The sequence below is a fragment of the Sus scrofa genome, chromosome 14 (assembly GCF_000003025.6).
Source record: "Sus scrofa isolate TJ Tabasco breed Duroc chromosome 14, Sscrofa11.1, whole genome shotgun sequence".
Lineage (NCBI taxonomy): Eukaryota > Metazoa > Chordata > Mammalia > Artiodactyla > Suidae > Sus > Sus scrofa.
The window spans coordinates 39392711-39413379 of NC_010456.5; the positions used below are offsets into that span (position 1 = coordinate 39392711).

Genomic DNA, 20669 nt, shown 5'->3' on the forward strand with positions numbered 1-20669 from the left:
CTTCCTTTTGTTAGCAGAGCATATGTGGGAAAATTCTTCTTGGGATAATAAAGTTCATAGCTATAAGACTCCTTCCCCTATTTTTGTGGTCTCAAAGTCGACTTTCAAGTGGTTGAATCTCAAGCTATTTTTAAGGCAAAATGGCACCAGTATTTATTGTCATTTTCTTTGCCCTGAGCAAACTATCATAGCCTAGTTTTGGATCCTTGAAGACTGTTGTTGATTATGGAAATCCTGACATGAGCTTAATTCTGGAGACATTATGGGGTGGTACTGAAATAAGTGTCCCTGTAAAGGCTTTATATTGGATTTTTTTTTTTTTTTTGATTTGCAGGAGATAGTTTTGAGCCCTAAATAGATTTGTTATTAATGCAAAAACCCCTCTTTGGGAAATTTTGCTTTTAAATAGTCCTATCTTGGAGTTCCCATCGTGGCACAGTGGAAATGAACCTGACTAGGAACCATGAGGTTGCGGGTTCAATCCCTGGCCTCGCTCACTGGGTTAAGGATCCAGCATTGCCCTGAGCTGTGGTGTAGGTCACAGATGAGGCTCGGATCCTACGTTGCTGTGGCTGTGGTACAGGCCAGCAGCTGTAGCTCTGATTCATCCCCTAGCCTGGGAATCTCCATATACCTCAGTTGTGGCCCTGAAAAGCAAAAACAAAACAAATAATCTTTAGACATTAGTAGGATGTTTGGAATAATTAGCTCTTTAGTTTCAAATGCTTTAATAGAATGTAGGATTATAAAACTCACTTTAAAATTATATGCCCTAATTTAGTCTAAACTAACAGAGAGTTACTGAAATTGCTTCATGTACCTGAGGTTCCAAATTCCAGTCTGCAGAATTGTTGAAATGAGTGTTTTTATTTTCTTCTTGGGTGTGTGTTTTTGTTTTAGATGGCTCTTACATTTTATTACTAATATCATTACCTTATTCTGGACTTTACCTCAGAAGTCACATGCTTTTTTCAGTGTTGGATCTTTTTTTTTTTTTTTCTTTTTTAGGGTGGCACCTTCAGAATATGGAAGTTCCCAGGCTAGGGGTCAAATTTGAGCTGCAGCTGCCAGCTTATGCTACAGCCACAGCAACACAGGATCCGAGCCGCATCTGCCACCAACACCACAGCTCACAGCAACGTCGAATCCTGAGTGAGGCCAGGGACTGAACCCACATACTCATGGATATTACTTGGGTTTGTTACTTCTGAGCCACACTGGGAACTCCCAGATCATCTGCTTTAATGAAGTAATGAAGTTCCTTTTTTTTTTTTTTTTTTTTAGGGCACTGTGCACGGCATATGGAGGCTCCAAGGCTAGGGGTCAAATCGGAGCTATATCTGCCAGCCTATGCCACAGCTACAGCAATGCCAGATCCAAGCTTCGACTTCAACCTACACCACAGTTCACGGCAATGCCAGATCCTGAACCCACTGAGCGAGGCCAGGGATCTAACCCAAAACCTCATAGTTCCTAGTCTGATTCATTTCCGCTGCGCCACAACGGGAACTCCTAATGAAGTTCTTTAGGAGCATATTATTAAACTTCTGAGATTGATGTTCTCAAAGACAGAGCCACTATTCCAAAAAATTATTTTGAGGGTATTCATTCAACCAACTAACATTTATTGAATATCTCTGATGTGCCAGGACCTTGCTGGGTCTTGGGGAAATAGTGACTCATGGTCTCTAATTTTACAGTTGAGTGGATTTCATTTCGTCAATCATTATTGCTCATTTATCACATGCAAGTGACTCTTCTAGGCAATGGGGATATAGTAATGAGCAAGATAGTCCCTAAAATTGCAAAGTTCATATGAGAGTGAGAGAGGCAGACAATTAGCAACAAATGCATGTGTAAGATAATTTCAGAGAGGGATATTCACTGTAAGAACACAAGCCAGGACATTTTTTATAAAGAATGACTTAAGTGGAGGTGGGGGCCACTGCTAGCTGGAGGTACGAGGGAAGGTTACTAAAGATGTGACATTTGAGCTGAGGCCTAGATGATAAAAGAGAGCCACCCACCCACACACACACACAGCGACAGAGCAAGAGGAGAAGCAAGTGGCACAACTCTGATCCTCTTTCTGTGTTTGGGCATCTGAAGGACAGCAAAGTGAGTAGGGTGTCTGGAATGCAATGGAAGGAGGAAAGAGGCAGATTTTGTAGGAGTTAAGTGTCATGGAGCCCTACCTGCGGCATATGGAGGTTCCCAGGCTAGGGGTCGAACTGCTGGCCTATGCCAAAGCCACATCCACGCAGGATCTAAGCTGCGTCTGCAACCTACACCACAGCTCATGGTAATGCCAGATTCTTAACCAACTGAGCAAGGCCAGGGATTGAACCCACAACCTCATGGTTCCTAGTCAGATTTGTTTCCACTGCACCACTACAGGAACTCCTTACTCTTGTTCTTGGCTGTGCCCATGGCATGCAAAAGTTCCCAGGCCAGGGATCAAACGTGAGCCATAGCAGCAACAATGCTGAGTGAGTCCTTAACCACTAGACCAGGGAACTCCTTAAATTTTGCTCTTAAAATCTGAATCTGGCAGCTAATAATAATTTATAGTTGGTTTAATACTTTTAAATGTTCCGGCATGCTTTTGCCCTTTTATTTTAATTTTATTGCACCCCAAGGAAGTATCCCTATTGGGCAGATGAAGAAGCAAACACCCACAAGAGTTTGGTGACAGAACTGAGCTGGTGCCTCTTGTGAGTGGCAGAGCCAGGTTTCAGAGCCCATGGGGTCGTGACTCCCAACTTGGGCTTTTATACTCGCTCTGCTGCCTCCCTGCCTTATATGGCTCTTTGGCTTTGATTCTTTTGAACACCAGAGGTAGTGAAAGTGGCAATTGAGAGGAGGACCCTAGGCCTCCTTGGTCCTCTGTTAGGTATTCCATTTCTTTGGGGCTTAGGCATATGATACCTAGCAATTAAAGCCTTGGCTAAGAGAATAAGGCAGCCATCTTAAGTCAGCCCATCTGATACCAGTGATCATTTAGTTCAGGAAATGTTCTTGTAGTGATTTATACTTGGGATCTGGCCAGCTAAGTCTTGTGCATCTTAAAAGCACCTTCTTTTAAATCCTGCTGACCATATTGCAGATTTCGAAGAGCCTCAAGCCTTGGGAACCAAAAGGAAATTGGGTGTTGACGAGCTCTGCTGGCATTACCATGGCATACTTCACAGCCAGGGGAAGCAGAAGAAACACCTCTCAGCACAAAGTATTAATTATTTGAAGGTTTTCTTTTTTTGTCATTTTTTTTTTAAAGCTCATGCCTCCCTTGGAATTCCCGTCATGGCTCAGTGGTTAACGAATCCGACTAGGAACCATGAGGTTGCAAGTTTGATCCCTGGCCTTGCTCAGTGGATTAAGGATCCGGCATTGCCATGGGCTGTGGTGTAGGTTGCAGATGCGGCTTGGATCTGGCATTGCTGTGGCTCTGATGTAGGCTGGCAGCTATAGTTCCCATTAGACCCCTAGCCTGGGAACATCATATGCTGCAGGAGCGGCCTAAGAAATGGCAAAAAGACAAAAAAAAAAAAAAAAAAAAAGCTCATCCCTTCCTAGTTTTTCTTTTATTTATTTATTTTTTTAGGGCCACACTCGAGGTATAGGGAAGTTTCCAGGCTAGTGGCTGAATCCAAGCTACAGCTGCTGGCCTGAGCCACACCACAGCAATACCAGATCCTTAGCTCACCAAGTGGGGCCAGGGATTTAACTGCATCCTCATGGATGTTAGTCAGGCTCCTTACCCCTGAGCCACAGTGAAAACTCCCTTTTTGGTCATATTTAATGTGATGGGAGTTTGGTGAGATGATCTGTAAAATGGAGGAACTTAACAAAGATATTAAAAATTTAAGCCTTGGAGTTCCCGTTGTGGCTCAGTGGTTAATGAATCCGACTAGGAAACCTGAGGTTGCGGTTTCAATCCCTGGCCTTGCTCACTAGGCTGAGGATCTGGCGTTGCAGTGAGCTGTGGTGTAGGCCACAGATGCAGCTCGGATCTGGCATTGCTGTGGCTGTGGTATAGGCCTGTGGCTATGGCTCTGATTAGACCCCTAGACAAGGAACCTCCATATGCCTTGGGTGTGGCCCTAGAAAGACAAAAAAGGCCAAAAAAAAAAAAAATTTAAGCCTGGGAGTTCCCGTCGTGGCTCAGTGCAGTGGGAATGAATCTGACTAGGAACCAAGAGGTTGTGTGTTCGATTCCTGGCCTCGCTCAGTGGGTTAAGGATCTGGCATTGCTGTGAGCTCTAGTATAGGCTTGCAGCTCCAGCTCCAATTTGACCCCTAGCATGGGAACCTCTATGTGACAGGGGTGTGGCTCTAAAAAGAAAAAAAAAATTAAGCCTAGAAATACCATTAGTCTTTAAATACGACCTCTTCTCTAAAGACTGATTTGATGGAACCATATCCAGGCATAATAGCTACATGTTCTTTTTGCTTGGGCTTTATGTTTTGAACTTTTATGTTAGGGGAAGATTATTTACCTTTGCAGATACAAGAAGGATAACATAAGTGGCATGGTAAGAATCAAGTATATTTTGTTAATTTGTACGGCACATCTACTGATTGGCAGAAGCAGACTCATTTTGGAATCTTCATGTGGTTAATAAAAATTACTATTAACAACCTTATTAATCGACGTTTCACTTTTGATGATTTTCTGTCCTTTCCTTTTATTTTTAGGGGATCATTGAAAACTTTTGTTCACACAGTTCATCTATTACAGAAACAGACTGATCTAGGGTCCCTGCCTGTAGCCGATGTGCTGTACAGGTAAGTTGTCACTTTGAATCGTTATCCTCCTTCTACACAAGGGAGGCTTGTATATGAAGCTCCTTTGATAAGTAAATTGTTAAACTTTTCTTTTAATCAATTAATGATTCATATTTTTAAATAAGTATGTTATTCTTTTTATCTTTTTTTTTTTTTTTTTTGGTCTTTTTGCTATTTCTTGGGCCGCTCCCGCGGCATATGGAGGTTCCCAGGCTAGGGGTTGAATTGGAGCTGTAGCCACCGGCCTACGCCAGAGCCACAGCAACGCGGGATCCGAGCCGCATCTGCAGCCTGCACCACAGCTCACAGCCACGCCAGATCGTTAACCCACTAAGCAAGGGCAGGGATCAAACCCACAACCTCATGGTTCCTAGTCGGATTCGTTAACCACTGTGCCACAATGGGAACTCCTTTTTTCTTTTTTTTTTTTTTTTTATCTTTCTTTCTTTTCATCTTAAATAAGAATTTTGTTTCCTTCTTTGAACTTACTCTTAGAGGATGTTCTTTTTATTTATTATTATTTTTTCTTTTGTCTTTTTGCCCTTTTTTGGGCCGCTCCCGCTGCAAATGGAGATTCCCAGGCTAGGGGTCAAATTGGAGCTGTAGCTGCCAGCCTACGCCACAGCCACAGCAACGAGGGATCCGAGCTGTGTCTGCAACCTACACCACAGCTCACGGCAATGCCGGATCCTTAACCCATTGAGCAAGGCCAGGGATCGAACCTGCAATCTCATGGTTCCTAGTTGGATTCGTTAACTACTGAGCTACGACGGGAACTCCCGAGGATGTTGTTTTTCATTTTTTAACTTTTGTGGATTTTTAAAAAATGCAATAGCTCATCATGAATTCTTGTAGATTTCGAGATGATAATATGTTAAGGTATAAAGTAGAAAGTGAGAATCATTCATAATCTCATTATTCAAAGATAACCAGTCCTAATGTTATGTGTTGTGTCTGTTTCTCAATTCATACCTCTTTGTCTTCTTCCCTCCTTCCATCCTCCCTTTCTCTCTCACACACATAAACATGTAAAAACATTTATACATTTTACACAGTTGCAATTTTATTATAACATTTCTGTGAATACCACTTTGTAATTTTTTTAATTTAAAAATATACATATCATGAATGTCTCTTCCGATATATTTGTGTAAAACTGTTTTTAGTTTCCTGCTCCCGGAGTTGGTAAGTAGACTTTTCTTGCTGCAGTGGATAGTCTCGTGTCTTTATAATTCTGTCTCTCCTTTTTAGGCTGTTGCTTTTGGAAGGGGGGCCTGGATCCCCCTCCTGTTTGCTTGGGGGCAAACACATAGTATCATGGGGGTATGAAGACATGTTGCCTGCGCCAGATAGCAACACTGGCTCCAGTTCTGAAAGTAAAGGTAACATAAGGGCTTTGGTCCCGTGATTGAATTTAAGATGTGAAAAGAGTTTAGATCATTGTTGCAAAAGATTTAGATTTAACTCTGTGTTCCTTTTAGTTAAGAGCTCAAAGTTCCTATACAGTGTGTTCATTGTCTGCTTTATCAGTAAAAGTATAAAAGCTGATACTCAGTGAGGTAAGAAAGTGGATACGTTTTACTATTGCCAGGGAAAAGGTCATCCATACACTCCTGCCAAGGAAGAATGAGTTACTGAAATTGGTTCCTAGGTTTTTGAATTTGGGCATGGGAAACCTTCAGTTGAATTTTATGTCCACAAATCTAGTATCAGGTCTTGTGGCCTGATACTATTTTTTGAATAATTTATTGTGTGTGTATCAGTGAACCCTCCTGTCCTAAAAGCAAAAAAAGGAGATTGTTCAAAGGAGCATGAATTATGAAGTATCTCCTTTAAATAAAGTGGACTGGAGTAAAATGTTTTTACACAATTTCACGAGTATTACACATTGTTTATCTTGTGATCTCAGCGAAAATGGAAGAAGGTCATTAAAATGACCTGCACTTAACTGACTTGCTGATGAATTAGGCCTCTTTATTCACTTGGTAGATATACTGACAGGTGTCGTGGCACACCAAACCCATGAAGCCAGTAGGCTCTTCCTGGCAACCTATGCCCTGCTGCTCCCTCCTTCGGAGTTGCAGGCTTGCCAGTAGTCCGCCTTGCTTCCAAACCTGTTTGTTATTGTAATGGGTGCTTGTGATTATATCATTAAATATTATGTAGCTGATAAAGTAGGAATTTTTAAAACCCTGGGAGATTGTTTCCATTAAAAAAATGGAGTGCTTCAGAAAGACTCAACAAAGTGAATCTCTAAGAAACTGGTGTTCTCTAAGAAATTAGGGTGGGATTCAGAGTCTGTTTTGCCCACTCCTTCTTTTCACATTCATGATGGGGGCAGCTTTCCCAGGTAACTGTAAAGGCATCAGTTGCAGTCTAAGCAACGGGCCATCCCTGTGCCTCTCAGGCAGGTGCCTGTGCCTTTTCATGGTACACTCTTTCTTCAAGATAGTCATGTAAAAGTGGTGAGAGGAACAGTCAAAAATTTGGGGTGTGAGTAATTACTTTCACTGACTCAATGAAAGTTAACAGAAGTAAAAAGCCTGCAATGCCCAAATTAATACAAAATCAAGACCACTTTCTTTTATACCTTTTAGTTTCTCCTTTGGAGTAATTTATTACTGAGGATGATGGTATTAATCTGATCTGTGTGCTTTTCACCCTCTTGTACCCTTGGTTTTGCTTCTGGCTGGAGGAAGTTTTTCTTGTAATAATTTTAAAACATGGAAACATTCAACATATACAGAAGTCGAGAAAATACTATATTACTATATTAAACTCTGTATCCCCATCACACAAGTTTCAATAAGTATCAACTCTAACAATCTTGTTTATTCTGTCCCCTTTACTCCCACTCCTGCTCAGACCTATACTCAAAAGGCCTTGGCCTTAATCTAAAGAGTAGTGGATAAATGTATATTTGTAAGTTTTAAGTTAAAATAAAATGTTTAAAGAATGAAATTTTAATATTTAATATTTTGAAAATGATTACCCACTTAAACTTTTTAAAGAACTAATAGGAACAAGTTTCTTGGATTAGTAGACTGAATTTTTAAGATAACTACATACTCAGTGCTAATTTGAGAGCTATGATATTGGAGTTTTTCTAACAGGATAAGTAATAGACAAACTCCACTTAAACATAGTAGGTGGATTTATTTTTGAAAACAACACAAAGTTTTTGGCCACCCTGCAGCATGTAGAGTTTCTGGGCCAGGGATCCGATCTGAGCCACAGATGCAACCTACACTGCAGCTGTCGCAATGCTGGATCCTTTAACCTGCTGTGCTGGGCAGGGGATCGAACCTCCTCCCTAGCACTTACAGAGACACAGCCCATCCTATTGTGCCAAAGTGGGAACTCCTGAAAGTTTTTTTTATAAGCTCTCTTTTTAAGGTAAGTTCTCTGGAATATGTTAGCAAACCACTTGCTATCATTCGGAAAGACACTTTATTTTAGCTTGGGGAATATATAGCTAGGGGGAAACATAACTTGTTTTTTAGTAGAAGAGACATTATACTTTTGTGTTGTGTTGCTCCTGAAATTTAAAATTAGGCTCTCTAGATGGAAAACCCACAAGGAGCAGATTTTAGTTCAATGTATATATCGTTAGTGTGTCAACATAATAGTCATTTGTCATTTACGGGGCATTGGCGTTGTACCAAAGAGCCGTGTAGGTGTTTACCTATGTTGTCTCATTTAACTGTCAGTGTAACTCTTGAGGTACATATCCTCTTAACAGAAAGAAACTGAAGCTCAAAGAGGCCCAAGGTCAACTAATAAGTGCCCAAACTCTTAAATCTCACACCTTTTTAATTACAGAATCATTAGGGAAAGTATTATATTGTTAGTCTTTTCACATTATGAATAGGAATGTATTTTTGCTGTTTAAAAGAAAAAAACCTTTGGCAGACTAAACCAGGTTCTTCTGCTAATTAACTACCAACCTGTTTTCCTGATCTCGGTCCCTGATCCTATATGCCTTTTGGAATATGATTTGGGGGTTCAAATGATCTCCCCTGGAAGTCACATTGAAGCACTTAGTTTAAAAGTGGGAGACTATCTTTGACTTAGCCTCCGAGTGGCTTTTTCATTAGAAAAAGCATGTTTATAATCTCATTAGAGAAAACATGTACATCATTTACCTGTGAAAAAATGCTTTCAGATGCTGACTTGGGACGCTGTCTCACAGCAGATGGTCTTTACCTGTATACTACTAACTCAGTTGGAAGAGGAGTAAGCAAATTGGGGTCTGGATTACATGGTACTCTCAGGTCAGTTGCATGGCACTTGCAGAATGATTTGGCTGGAACGTTTTCCTCATTACAGTAAAAACCTGTGGTGAAGACATCCCGGAATGGGTATTGACTCCCCACAGGCTGACTCGTGACTAAAGAAGTCTAAATGACTTCATAGGATTCTGGTTTTCTCTTGTTGTCACTTTCTCTCTCTGGGTCTCTTAATGCATTTCAGCTTTATTTTGACTCTATAAAGAGTTTGATGGCCCTAAAATCATTGCTTCTAGCTTCTAGCCAGAAATTCCTCTATGATCAGAATTTCTGTTTTAGTGACTTTTCCATGTTGATAAATGGATATTTTTCTGGTTAAATCTCTTTGTCCTTGGCTTTGACATTGGAAGTAATTGTTCAGTTGGGATATAAGATCTATGAATTGCTGCCAAAAGACACCATAATTCGAAATCTTTATGTATATTTAATTAGACCATTTCCCCAACTTTTTCTCCTCTCTAGTTTGTTGTGGGAAATCAGTATTTGCCATAGTTTGTCAGTTTCAGAATTAATATATTATTTTACTCTCCTTTAGGTATTTTGCATATATAGTCGTTTAAAAGAAATTAGGGGGGGAGGTGTTTTTGTTGTGGTTCATTGTGGGGTTTTAGACACGACCTGGTGACTTAGCATTTACACCTTTTTCCCCACAGAGGTTTTGTGTACTGCCGGAATGAGGAGCTGGAACCAGGATGGGTTGCTTTTGGCAACGGGAGTCTTCTCCACCGGCCCGTATCTTTTGACAATAAACCTCACTCCCTTTTCCAGGTCATTGACCAGAATACCCTTCAGGTAAACAAAACACCAAGGCTTTGTGTTTTATATTCTGGAGACAGGGAAGTTTGTGACATCATCAGAAGGAATAATAACACAATTTATGTAGTTTGCCAGAGTGGCATCCTTTTAACTGTGATCGTTTGGATGTTCTGTTTTTTCTCTAATGTCTTAAGTTTTCCCACATGATTTGAATGAATGTGTGCTCTAATAGTTTCTAAGGCCAAAAACATACTTTTTATGATCAAGAAAATTCTTGAGAGTCAAAGATGATATAAATACCAGCTTTTTAAAGAAACTAGATCTATTTTGGGAAGGTATTGTTTTCCTATTCACTTTGTTCTAAACAGCTTCTTTGTGGGAATGGGAGTTTGAAATGAGTTTAGATAAAATCATTGTGTGCTTGGGTTTAAGAGTTCATCCTTGGATCTAGCGTTGTCACTACTGTGTCATGGGTTTGATGCCTGGCCCAGGAATTTTCCGCATGCCATGGGCATGCACCCAAAACAAAGAGTTCATCCTTGGGCTGTCATAGCATTCTGCACTCTGTTAGGGCACTTGCACCACTATACTGAAATCACCTGCTCTTGTGTCTAACTCCTCCCCAAGATCATACACCTTTAGGTCTGGATTCTGTCTTACTCATCTTTGTGTCCCTAGAACATAGCACAGCATTTGATTGATAATAATAACAATTGATAATAACAGCATCGCTCTCTGCCAGGTCCTGGTTTTGGCAATTTACATACTCTTCCTCTCCTACCTTTGAGGGTAACTATGGCATTTTCATCAGGCAGCTGAGGCTAAGCACATTGTAAGCCCTCAGTAAGTGTTTGTTATTCACCAAAAGAATGTAGCTCAGAGAGGTTATGTAACTTGCCACCCGGGAACGTGAATACATCCGCTCTATAGTTTGAGCTCTTTATGCTACAACTTTCTGCCTTTCAACTAGAGTTGAACTAAATGGTTAGAGTACCTGCCTGTGGAGTGAGTGCCCTGAGAGTAGTCACATCCAGGACTTAAGTGGGATGTTGTACCTCTTTGAGGCTGTCACTCAGTTGTGCCTTTTCTGGAGAACAGGGACTGAGTCTTGTTCACCATTGCATCTCCAGGGCATATAGGAGGTGCTCAGTAATTGTTACATGAACAAAATGAACATATAGATGCCAAATTGACTTCACTTCTTATCACTAAAGCAGATAGATGAGAATATTGCTGACATTTATTTGAAATAGAGTTATAAGCCTGGGAGTTAAACGGATTAAATCTTGGAACATGGTTTACATTTGAAGTAAAGTCAGTATCCTCTGTGTTCTAGCAAAAACTTTGTTGTCCAAGAAAGCAGTGTTGTCACTAACTAGAGATGTGCACTGGAGCAGTTTGTGGATAGTTAAAGCCATTCAGTAACTGACGGCTTTCTAGATCTCTTGGCATTACAAGTTTCAAAGTGTGGTTATAGCACCTCAAAGACTTCTTTCAACTCCTGAGGTAGACAAAACAAGCTTGGAAAAAGTTTAAACGAAATGAGTTCAGGAGTCAAAAGTACCCTTAGGGGGAGTTCCCCTCGTGGCTCAGTGGTTAACGAATCTGACTAGGAAGCATGAGGTTGCAGGTTCGATCCCTGGCCTCGCTCAGTGGGTTCAAGATCTGGCATTGCCGTGAGCTGTGTTGTAGGTCACAGATGTGGCTCGGATTCCGAGTTGCTGTGGCTCTGGTGTGGGCAGGCAGCAACAGCTCTGATTAGACCCCTAGCCTGGGAACCTCCATATGCTGTGGATGTGGCCCTGGAAAAGATAAAAAGCCAAAAAAAAAAAAAAAAAAAGAAGTAACCTTAGGGAAATGAGTGACTCACCCAAAGGATGAAGTAACTGAAGGTCATTCTTGCTGTTCCCTTAAGGCACCTGACCTTCTCTAATTATTTTTATTTGGGGATTTTCAGTTCTACCCTATTTTTGGATTTTTTTTTTTTTTAACCTAGTCAGCAGTTTTCCTGATTCTCATTTTCTCTCATTTTAAGTGCTTTTTTCTGGTGGTAAAAAGTAGTATGTAATTACCCATTTAATGTGAAATGATGTAGAACTTATTCACTATACTGAAACTGAAGGATATTTAGTATTAAAAACACATGCCTTCATGTCTGGTATGGAGAATGGGTGTCTTTTTCCTCCTGGGACTTGGTGAATTTCAGTAAGTCCTCATATGCTAAGTTAGGATCTTGAGTGTGCCTTCATCTTTTTGCTCCTTTCTCCTTCTCCCTCTGTTCTGCTTTCCCTCTTGTTTTCCTTTGGCCCTCTCTTTTTCTCTTCCTTCCATACTTGTTAATTTTCAAGTTAGACTCTGAATTAGGTGCTGGGAATATAAAGCCATAAGATAAAGTTCCTGTCTTTTAAATATAATGAAGTCTTAAATTTATTTGCTAAGGAAATTTTGGAAAGTACTCTCTGACACTTTGTTTTTTGTTTTTGGTTTTTTTTTTTTTTTTTTTTGTCTTTTTGCTATTTCTTGGGCCGCTCCCTCGGCATATGGAGGTTCCCTGGCTAGGTCTAATTGGAGCTGTAGCCACCGGCCTACGCCAGAGCCACAGCAACGCGGGATCTGAGCCGTGTCTGCAACCTACACCACAGCTCACGGCAACGCCGGATCGTTAACCCACTGAGCAAGGGCAGGGATCGAACCCGCAACCTCATGGTTCCTAGTCGGATTCGTTAACCACTGCGCCATGATGGGAACTCCTGACACTTTGTTTTTAATAAAAGTGATAAGACAAAAAAAGTTTGATAAGATACACATGCGGAGCAGAGTCAAAGTAATTTTTTTCCTATGAAATTATAATTTGAACTGGTCTCAAGAATTGCTTAATCTGTTGCAAGGCCTATTGTATACACTTTTATATTTTTGTCATTAACTTTCGTATATTATTCCTAGAGATAAATGTCAGCTTAATTTTGACCAGGAGTCCTATTGAATTCTCTTGGATTTATGGGCATTAATGATGAACTGATAGAATTAGTCAGAATTTACCTGTCACGCTGATGATGTTTTTCTCCCTTTTATGTCTAGGTGTGCCAGATGGTGCCAATGCCAGCCAATCACCTCCCTGTGGGCAGTACTATGAGCACTGTGCACCTTTCTTCAGATGGTACTTACTTCTATTGGATCTGGTCTCCTGCCAGTCTGAATGAGAAAACACCTAAGGGACATTCTGTCTTCATGGACATTTTTGAACTTGTGGTAAGTTTCACTTTCTCATTTTGTGTCTTTGCAGAGACATTTTTACTTGGCTTTCTTTTTATATTGGTTTACAAAGGACCTACGAAGCTTGGAGTACCTGTGCAGTATATTCACTCTTGTCTCAAAATTGATTTTTCTTTTGGGTTATCTTCGAAGGTTTCTTTGTTTTAGAGTTGTATGACACTAATAAAGCCAAGCTTTTTGAAAATTAATCTAGTGATGGAGTGCAGATAACAATGGCTAATGGGTAGACATTGTGGTTTTTAAGTAGAAATGCTCATGAACCTATTGGAAAATTTGGAACTAAATTACAATAGCAAGATTGGATTTAGAGATGGATATTGGGAGACTTTGAGAGGAATGACAGTTGAAATGGTGAGAAGGCAGTGATTTATTCATTCATTTGCTCATTAGGTATTGGCTAAATATCTGAGAGCCAGGCACGGAGGTATTTGGGTAGTGGGAATATAGTGATGGGCAAGGGGGGCGGGACCCTTGCTCATGTAGCTTGAATTCTGGATGGTAGGTGGGTTGAGTGCTGGTGGTGCTGGAGAGACAAAACATTCACCATAAACAGTAAACAAATAAATGGGCAACATAATTTGAGATAGTGAAGGAAAAGCAGTAGCTTACCAGATGAAGAAGTTGGAGAACAGGGAAGAGAAGAACATTTTAGGCAAAGAGACCTCAATTGCAAAAGCTGTATGGCAGGAGCAATCATGTATGTTTTAGGAAATGACAGTGGGCCAGAGTGGATGAATGCAGAGAGGAGAGCTTGGGGTGAGGAGAGACTGGGAACTGTGGTAGTGCAGATCTGTGCTGTCCAGTGTGGCAGCCAGTAGCCACATGTGGCTATTTAAATTTAAATTAATCAGAGTTAAATACAATTAAACCTTTAGTTGCTCAGTCACATAGCCATGTTTCAAGTGCTTAGTAGCCACATGTGGCTGGCTAGTGGCTACCATATTGAATGTGAAAGATAGAGACCATTTCTATTATTGAAGAAAGTTGTGTTGGACAGCACTGGTCTAGATGGTATTTGGAGAGACTTACAACAGAAAAATTGCCCTAAGCCAGGTCTGTGACAAAACTTTTTTTTCATGATGTAATTTATACATTCCTTCTGGGAAGAAATTAGCGTTCCTAAAGGAAAAAAAAAAAACACTGAAGCAATTTCTAATAATCTTTAATGTGATTAAAATTTGTTCTGGGAAAGCAGCCATCCATCGTGCCAGTCTAGTAACCTTTAACTGTACATTCTTTTCTTTTGCTATCTTAGTTTCTCAGTACTCTCGAGTCATTATCTTAGCCAGAGTGAATCTTTGAATTGATTTGCTAGAGGTTGTACTACTAGAACATGTGTTCATAATTAAATCATCAGAAAAACCTTTTTTTTTTAAATTGTTTTTAAATAGACTTACCAGCTGGTTAAAGGATTTAGGTCTTTGTCCTAAGAATAATAGGAAAACAAAGAATTCCCCTTTACCTAATATGCTTTTGTTAAATTAAAAAAGAAATGTCTAAGAAAAACCATGTACATGGATTAAAACTTCAGGCAGCACATCCAGGATCATAATAAAAAGTGAGTCTCAGAGTTCCCGTCATGGAGCAGTGGAAACGAATCTGACTAGGAACCATGAGGTTGTGGGTTAGATCCCTGGCCTTGATGGGTGGGTTAAGGATCTGGCATTGCTGTAAGCTGTGATATAGGTCGCAGATTCGGCTTGGATCCCACGTTGCTGTGGTGTAGGCCAGCGGCTACATCTCTGATTAGACCCCTAGCCTGGGAACCTCCATACGCCACAAATGCGACCCTCAAAAGACCAAAAAAAAAAAAAAAAAAAAAAAGTCAGTCTCTTGCCCCATCCCTGTCATGTTCCTCCTAGTCAGTCAGTTTAATGGTGTCATCTTATCCTTCCTCTTTCATATCTCTAAGTATAAGGCATATATTGCTGTTTCTTGATTTACTAACTCCTTATGTTGTATATGTGTGTGTGTTTTTTGTTTTTTTTGCTGTGAGGATTTGGCTCAATTCATCCCTTTCTTTCCTCTTTCCTCCTCATGTAGTTATTTCATTCATTTTAATTCTTCTTTGGAGGAGGACATCTTTGTAACTTAAGAATTAAGCCATTATTACTTGTTCCTCAACTCTAAGTAATATCTCTTGCCCTCTACCTTGAGAAGATGGAGATAGTAGTGTCCCTTCCTGTCCTTCAGTATGGGGAAAGCCAAAACTGAAAGTGTATATTCAGGGGAGTCACAAGGGGAATAGAGATGATTCACCCCTACCCAGCCTTAGAGAGTCTTAAGAGTTGGTGGCATCAGGTAGGGTACAGAAGCATTGTTAGATAAGACTGTAGAGTGGATGTTTGTAAAAGGAACTGTCATCCCCCTTCCTGATTCACATATTTGTGCTCAGGTGCTGGGTGCCCCAGGCAAACATCTCAATGTTTATTGTCTGAAAAGACTGAAGACTCTGGGGGGAAAAAAAATGTCCCAATATACTGACATTGTTGTTCCCCTAAGGAAGAGACTTGCTACCCCAGTGAATCACCCACAAGTGATGTCTTCCAGTAAGCAGGCCTCAACTATGTGCATAACATTCCTGACTAATGCTGAATTATTTAAAAAAAACAAACAAAACAGACACAAAAACCCCCCAGACAAACAAAACCCAAAACTTTGGAGAGAGATGTGTGTGGAGGAGAGAAAGGAATAGATTTTAAAAGTCTGGCACAGGAGTTCCCATCGTGGTGCAGTGGAAACAAATCCGACTAGGAACCCTGAGGTTGTGGGTTTGATCCCTGGCCTTGCTCAGTGGGTTAAGGATCCCGCATTGCTGTGGCATAGGCCGGTGGCTATAGCTCCAGTTTGACCCCTAGCCTGGGAACCTCCATATGCCTCGGGTGTGGCCCTAAAAAGACAAAAAAATAAAATAAAAATAAGTCCAGCACAATTTTTTAAATAATGGTTTTAATTTTTTCCATTATAGCTGGTTTACATTGTTCTGTCAATTTTCTACTGTAGAGCAAGGTGACCCGTTATAGACAATTTTGAAGCCAGGTGATGGGTACATGGGGAACTCATTATACTTTTCATTCTTCTTTTGCATACTTTTTTTTTTTTTTTTTTGTCTTTTTTTGCTATTTCTTTGGGCTGCTCCCGCGGCATATGGAGATTCCCAGGCTAGGGGTCGAATCGGAGCTGTAGCCACCGGCCTACGCCAGAGCCACAGCAACGCGGGATCCGAGCCGCATCTGCAACCTACACCACAGCTCACGGCAACGCTGGATCCTTAACCCACTGAACAAGGGCAGGGATCGAACCTGCAACCTCATGGTTCCTAGTCGAATTTGTTAACCACTGCGCCACGATGGGAACTCCTTTTGCATACATTTTAAAATTACCCTAGGAGTTCCCTAGTGGCGTAGTAGGTTAAGGATCCAGTGTTGTCACTGCTGTGACTTGGGTTGCTGCTGTGGCATGGGTTCAGTTCCTGGCCTGGGAACTTATGCATGCTGCAGGTGTGGCCAAAAAAAAAAAATTGAAGTCAGAAAGAGAAAGACAAATACCATATGATATCACTTATATCTGGGAATCTAGTATATGGCACAAATGAACCTATCTGTAGAAAAGAAACAAATTCATGGACATGGAGAACAGACTTGTGGTTGCTAAGGGGGAAGGGGAATGAGTGGGATGGACTGGAAGTTGGAGGTTGGTAGAAACAAACTATTGCATTTGGAGTAGATAAGCAATGAGATTCTGCTGTATAGTACAGGGAACTATATCCAATCACTTGTGATGGAACATGATGGAGGATAAGGTGAGAAAAAAAGAATTTATGTGTATGTGTAACTAGGTCACTTTGCTGTACAGCAGAAATTGACAGAACATTATAAATCAACTATAATAAAATTTTAAAAAATCATAAATTACTGTAATAAAAAGTTCTTAAATTTTTAACCAGACCATTGAGACCCTCTAGAGAAATTAAGAAATTCTCCAGTTTGGAAATTAAAAGTAATTTTTCTTGTTGCCTAGCAGATTAAGGATCTGGCATTGTCCCAGGGGCTTGGGTCACTGCTGTGGCAGGGTTTGATCCCTGGCCCAGGAACTTCTACGTGCCACAGCTATGGCAAAAAAAAAAAAAAAAAAGAAAAGAAAAGAAAACTCAGAAAAACAGCTAATAGAAAGAATTAAATAAAACTTTATAAACACTACTCTGAGATATAAGAAGGCATTGCATTCATAAAACAGAATAAGATGTCATGAAAAGAATTATCAGAATGAGAAGGAGCTCCTGGGAATTAAAACTATGATTGTGAAAATGTTTTAATTAATAAAAGGATTAAAGGTAAGAAGAAATCTCCCCCAGAAAATAGGACAAATTGATAAAGAACGGTAAATGTGAAAACATAAAAGATGTAGAGGAATAATCCATCTGAAATCTTACTAATAGAAGTTTCAGAAATAGACTGGAAAAGAAGAAGATACGATCAAAGAAATAATAGAAGGAAAATGTCAGACCAAAGGACACTGGTATCCGTATTAAAAGGTATCTGGCGGAGTTCCTGTTGTGGCTCAGTGGTTAACGAATCCGACTAGGAACCATGAGGTTGCAGGTTTGATCCCTGGTCTCGCTCAGTGGGTTAAGGATCCAGCGTTGCCATGAGCTGTGGTGTAGGTCACAGACGTGGCTTGGATCCCACGTTGCTGTGGCTGTGGCAGTGGCGTAGGCCAGCAGCAACAGTTCCGATTAGACCCCTAGCCTGGGAGCCTCTATATGCCATGGGAGCAGACCTAGAAAAGACAAAAAGACAAAAAAAATAAATAAATAAATAAATAAAATAAAAGGTATCTGGTATAGTGAATAATAAATGACCACAGTGTGGCACGTTACCTTGAAATTTCATACTACCAGGAAGAAAGGATTCTAAAGCTTCTAGTAGAAAATAAAAAATCATGTACAAATCCTGAGGAATAAGAAAAGCACCAGGCTGTTCAATATCATTATTGGTTATGAAAATGGGGCAGTGCTCTCAAAATTCTGAGGGAGATTGATACTTTTTTGATGACTTACTTCTGGGTTAGTGATTAATCAGTCGTAAAGACAACACAAAGATATGTTTAGACATATAATTGTACAATCAAAAGCCCATCCCTGCTCTGGAGGAAATAGAGCAACTAAAAGCCTCTGCCAGTGGCATGGAATAAAAAACTGGGGAGGAAGGAGCTGCTATAGATTAAAAGAACAACTTTGGGGTCACTTTTGGAGTCTGAATCAAACAAACCAAGTGAAAGAAAACTTTTTTTTGTAGACGGAATTAGAATATGCGTATTAGATGAAACCAAGGTTTTTTTTTTCCTAATTTATTTTTCAAGTATGAGAGCATTGTGGTTATACAAGGAAATGTCCATATTTTTGCAGATGTATAGTGAAGTATTCAGAAGTGGAATTGCATGATGTCTGGGACATGCTTTAAAATGCTTGAGCAAAAAGAGATGAGTGAGTTAAACAGGTTTGGCCATATCTGGATACTAGTTGAATCTGGATGATGGGATATGTGGAGGTTAATTATACTATTCACTATTTTTGCATATGTTTGAGATTTTTCATCATGGAATTTAAAAAATTTTAATCATCCAGTCACTAGTATAGCAGCTTCTAAATTGCTGAATTGGGAAGCTAAACATAGATACCTGTCTGGCTCACTGCCTATGGTACTTCCACAGAAAGGAACACTGTGTAGCCATTAAAAAGCATGGGGCAGATCTGCAGAGACTGAAGTAGATTAATTTCCAAGTTGCATTACTGAGTACAAACAGCTAGGTCCGGCACACTGTGTGTAATCATTACCTGCTATGTAATAAAAGCTGCAGTGGAGGGCATCGAGGATTCTTTCTGGAATTGTCCTTGTCTTATGATAACAACTTTCTTCTCTCAATGGATCATTCACCACAGCATACACATACATGAGAGGATAGCCAGTCTTGAAAAATCAAAACTCCCTTGACCCACACTTGCCACCACTCCCCTATCTGTGGTTCCCTTTAGCAGAAATATTCTTGAAAGAGTTTATTCTTACTGTTTTATGTTCTTTCCTTCCATTCTCTCTTGAATCTGCTCCAGTTAGTCTTGGTATCCTCACCAGGATGCCAAAACAGGTCTTCCCATGTTCACCAGGGATTTCCACACTGCAAAATTCAAGGGCAACTCAGTTTTCTTTTCACTTGAACTTTTAGCCATATTTCACATGGTTTCACTCCCCCATTCTTGAAACTGTTTTCACTGGAACTTCGGGACACCCATGGGACTTCTCCTCACTGGTTGTTCCTGCTCAACCTGTCTACCTCTCAACAGTCACATGTGCCAGGACCTGTTCCCAGGACCCCTTCTCTCTACTCTATCTGCTCTTACTCCCTCGTTGATCTCATCCTGTCTTGTATCTTGCAGCACTCTCTGTACAGATGATGCTCAAATTTGCTTCTCAGCCAAAACCTGTCCCTGAAACTCTACATGCGTATTGATGTGGGTGGGTGTTTGTATATGCACAGAATATGAGGCTTTTCCAGTTGGAAATCTGATAATTCCCTCAAGCTAAATATGCCCTCTCCTAAACTCCTGACTTTACCCTACCTACTTCTCTCACAGGCTCTCCCGTTTCAGTCAATGGCATCTGTATCCTTTCATTGCTGGCCAGAGACCTTTGGTGTCCCTTTCTGTTCCTTGTTTTTTCATTCTCAAATTCCATGTCTAGTCAGCATATGCTGCCTGCTTTACCTTCAAAGTGTCTCCCAAATCTATTAACCTTTTTGTGTGTGCACATGCTAAGAATATTTAACATCTACTTTCTTGGCAGATTTCAAGCATACCATACAGTATTGTTAACTATAGTCACCATGCTGTAGGTATTTTAGATCCCCAGAATTTATTCATCTCTAACTAACCATTCATACCCTTTGACCACCATCTCCCCATCTCTACGACACCCCAACCTTGGCAACCACCAATGTTTCAATGAGTTCAGCTTTTTATTTTCCACATATAAATGAGATCATACAGCATTTGTCTTTCTCTGTGTGACCTATTTCACTTAGCATAGTGCCCTTAAGGTTTATCCATGTTATCACAGAGGCAGGATTTCCTTCTTATGGCTGAATACTGAAATTCTTTACTTTGCTGATTCATGGAAAATTTTGGTTTCTAAGTAGTATAAATATTTGTCATATAAATGTGGCTAGTGATTATTGTTGGAAAGAATTACGTTTGCTGTGAATTATGATTTTACCCAGTTACTTGGTAGTATTAGTAAGTTTCTCTCTAAATTTAGTGATGTTATATTGTTTTTAAAAACATTGTTTTTTTAAAAAAAGATATTCACATAGTTACAAAATTTGAATAGTACAAAAGTCTCTCATCTACCCTGCTTCTAAGCCCAGTTTCCATCTCCAGAAGCAAGTAATGTTAAGATTTTCTTCTGTATCTTTCTGGAGATAATGTGAGCACGTACAAACAAATGTACATGCATGTTTTTGTTTTTCCGTTCTTACACAAGTGGTGATTTGTTATTTACATTCTTCCGCACC

At 40.2% G+C, this 20669-nt stretch overlaps 1 protein-coding gene across 6 annotated transcripts in view; it reads left to right on the top strand.

Moving 5' to 3' along the window:
• HECTD4 (HECT domain E3 ubiquitin protein ligase 4) overlaps positions 1 to 20669 on the top strand; it is a 211227-nt gene that overhangs the window by 66016 nt on the left and 124542 nt on the right. For all 6 annotated transcript variants that reach the window (XM_005657322.3, XM_005657323.3, XM_013990365.2 and 3 more), the window contains exons 3-7: positions 4696 to 4785; positions 6037 to 6167; positions 8951 to 9059; positions 9728 to 9866; positions 12909 to 13079. In XM_005657322.3, the coding sequence (XP_005657379.1) occupies positions 4696 to 4785; positions 6037 to 6167; positions 8951 to 9059; positions 9728 to 9866; positions 12909 to 13079 (640 nt within the window). The remainder of the gene's footprint in view (positions 1 to 4695; positions 4786 to 6036; positions 6168 to 8950; positions 9060 to 9727; positions 9867 to 12908; positions 13080 to 20669) is intronic.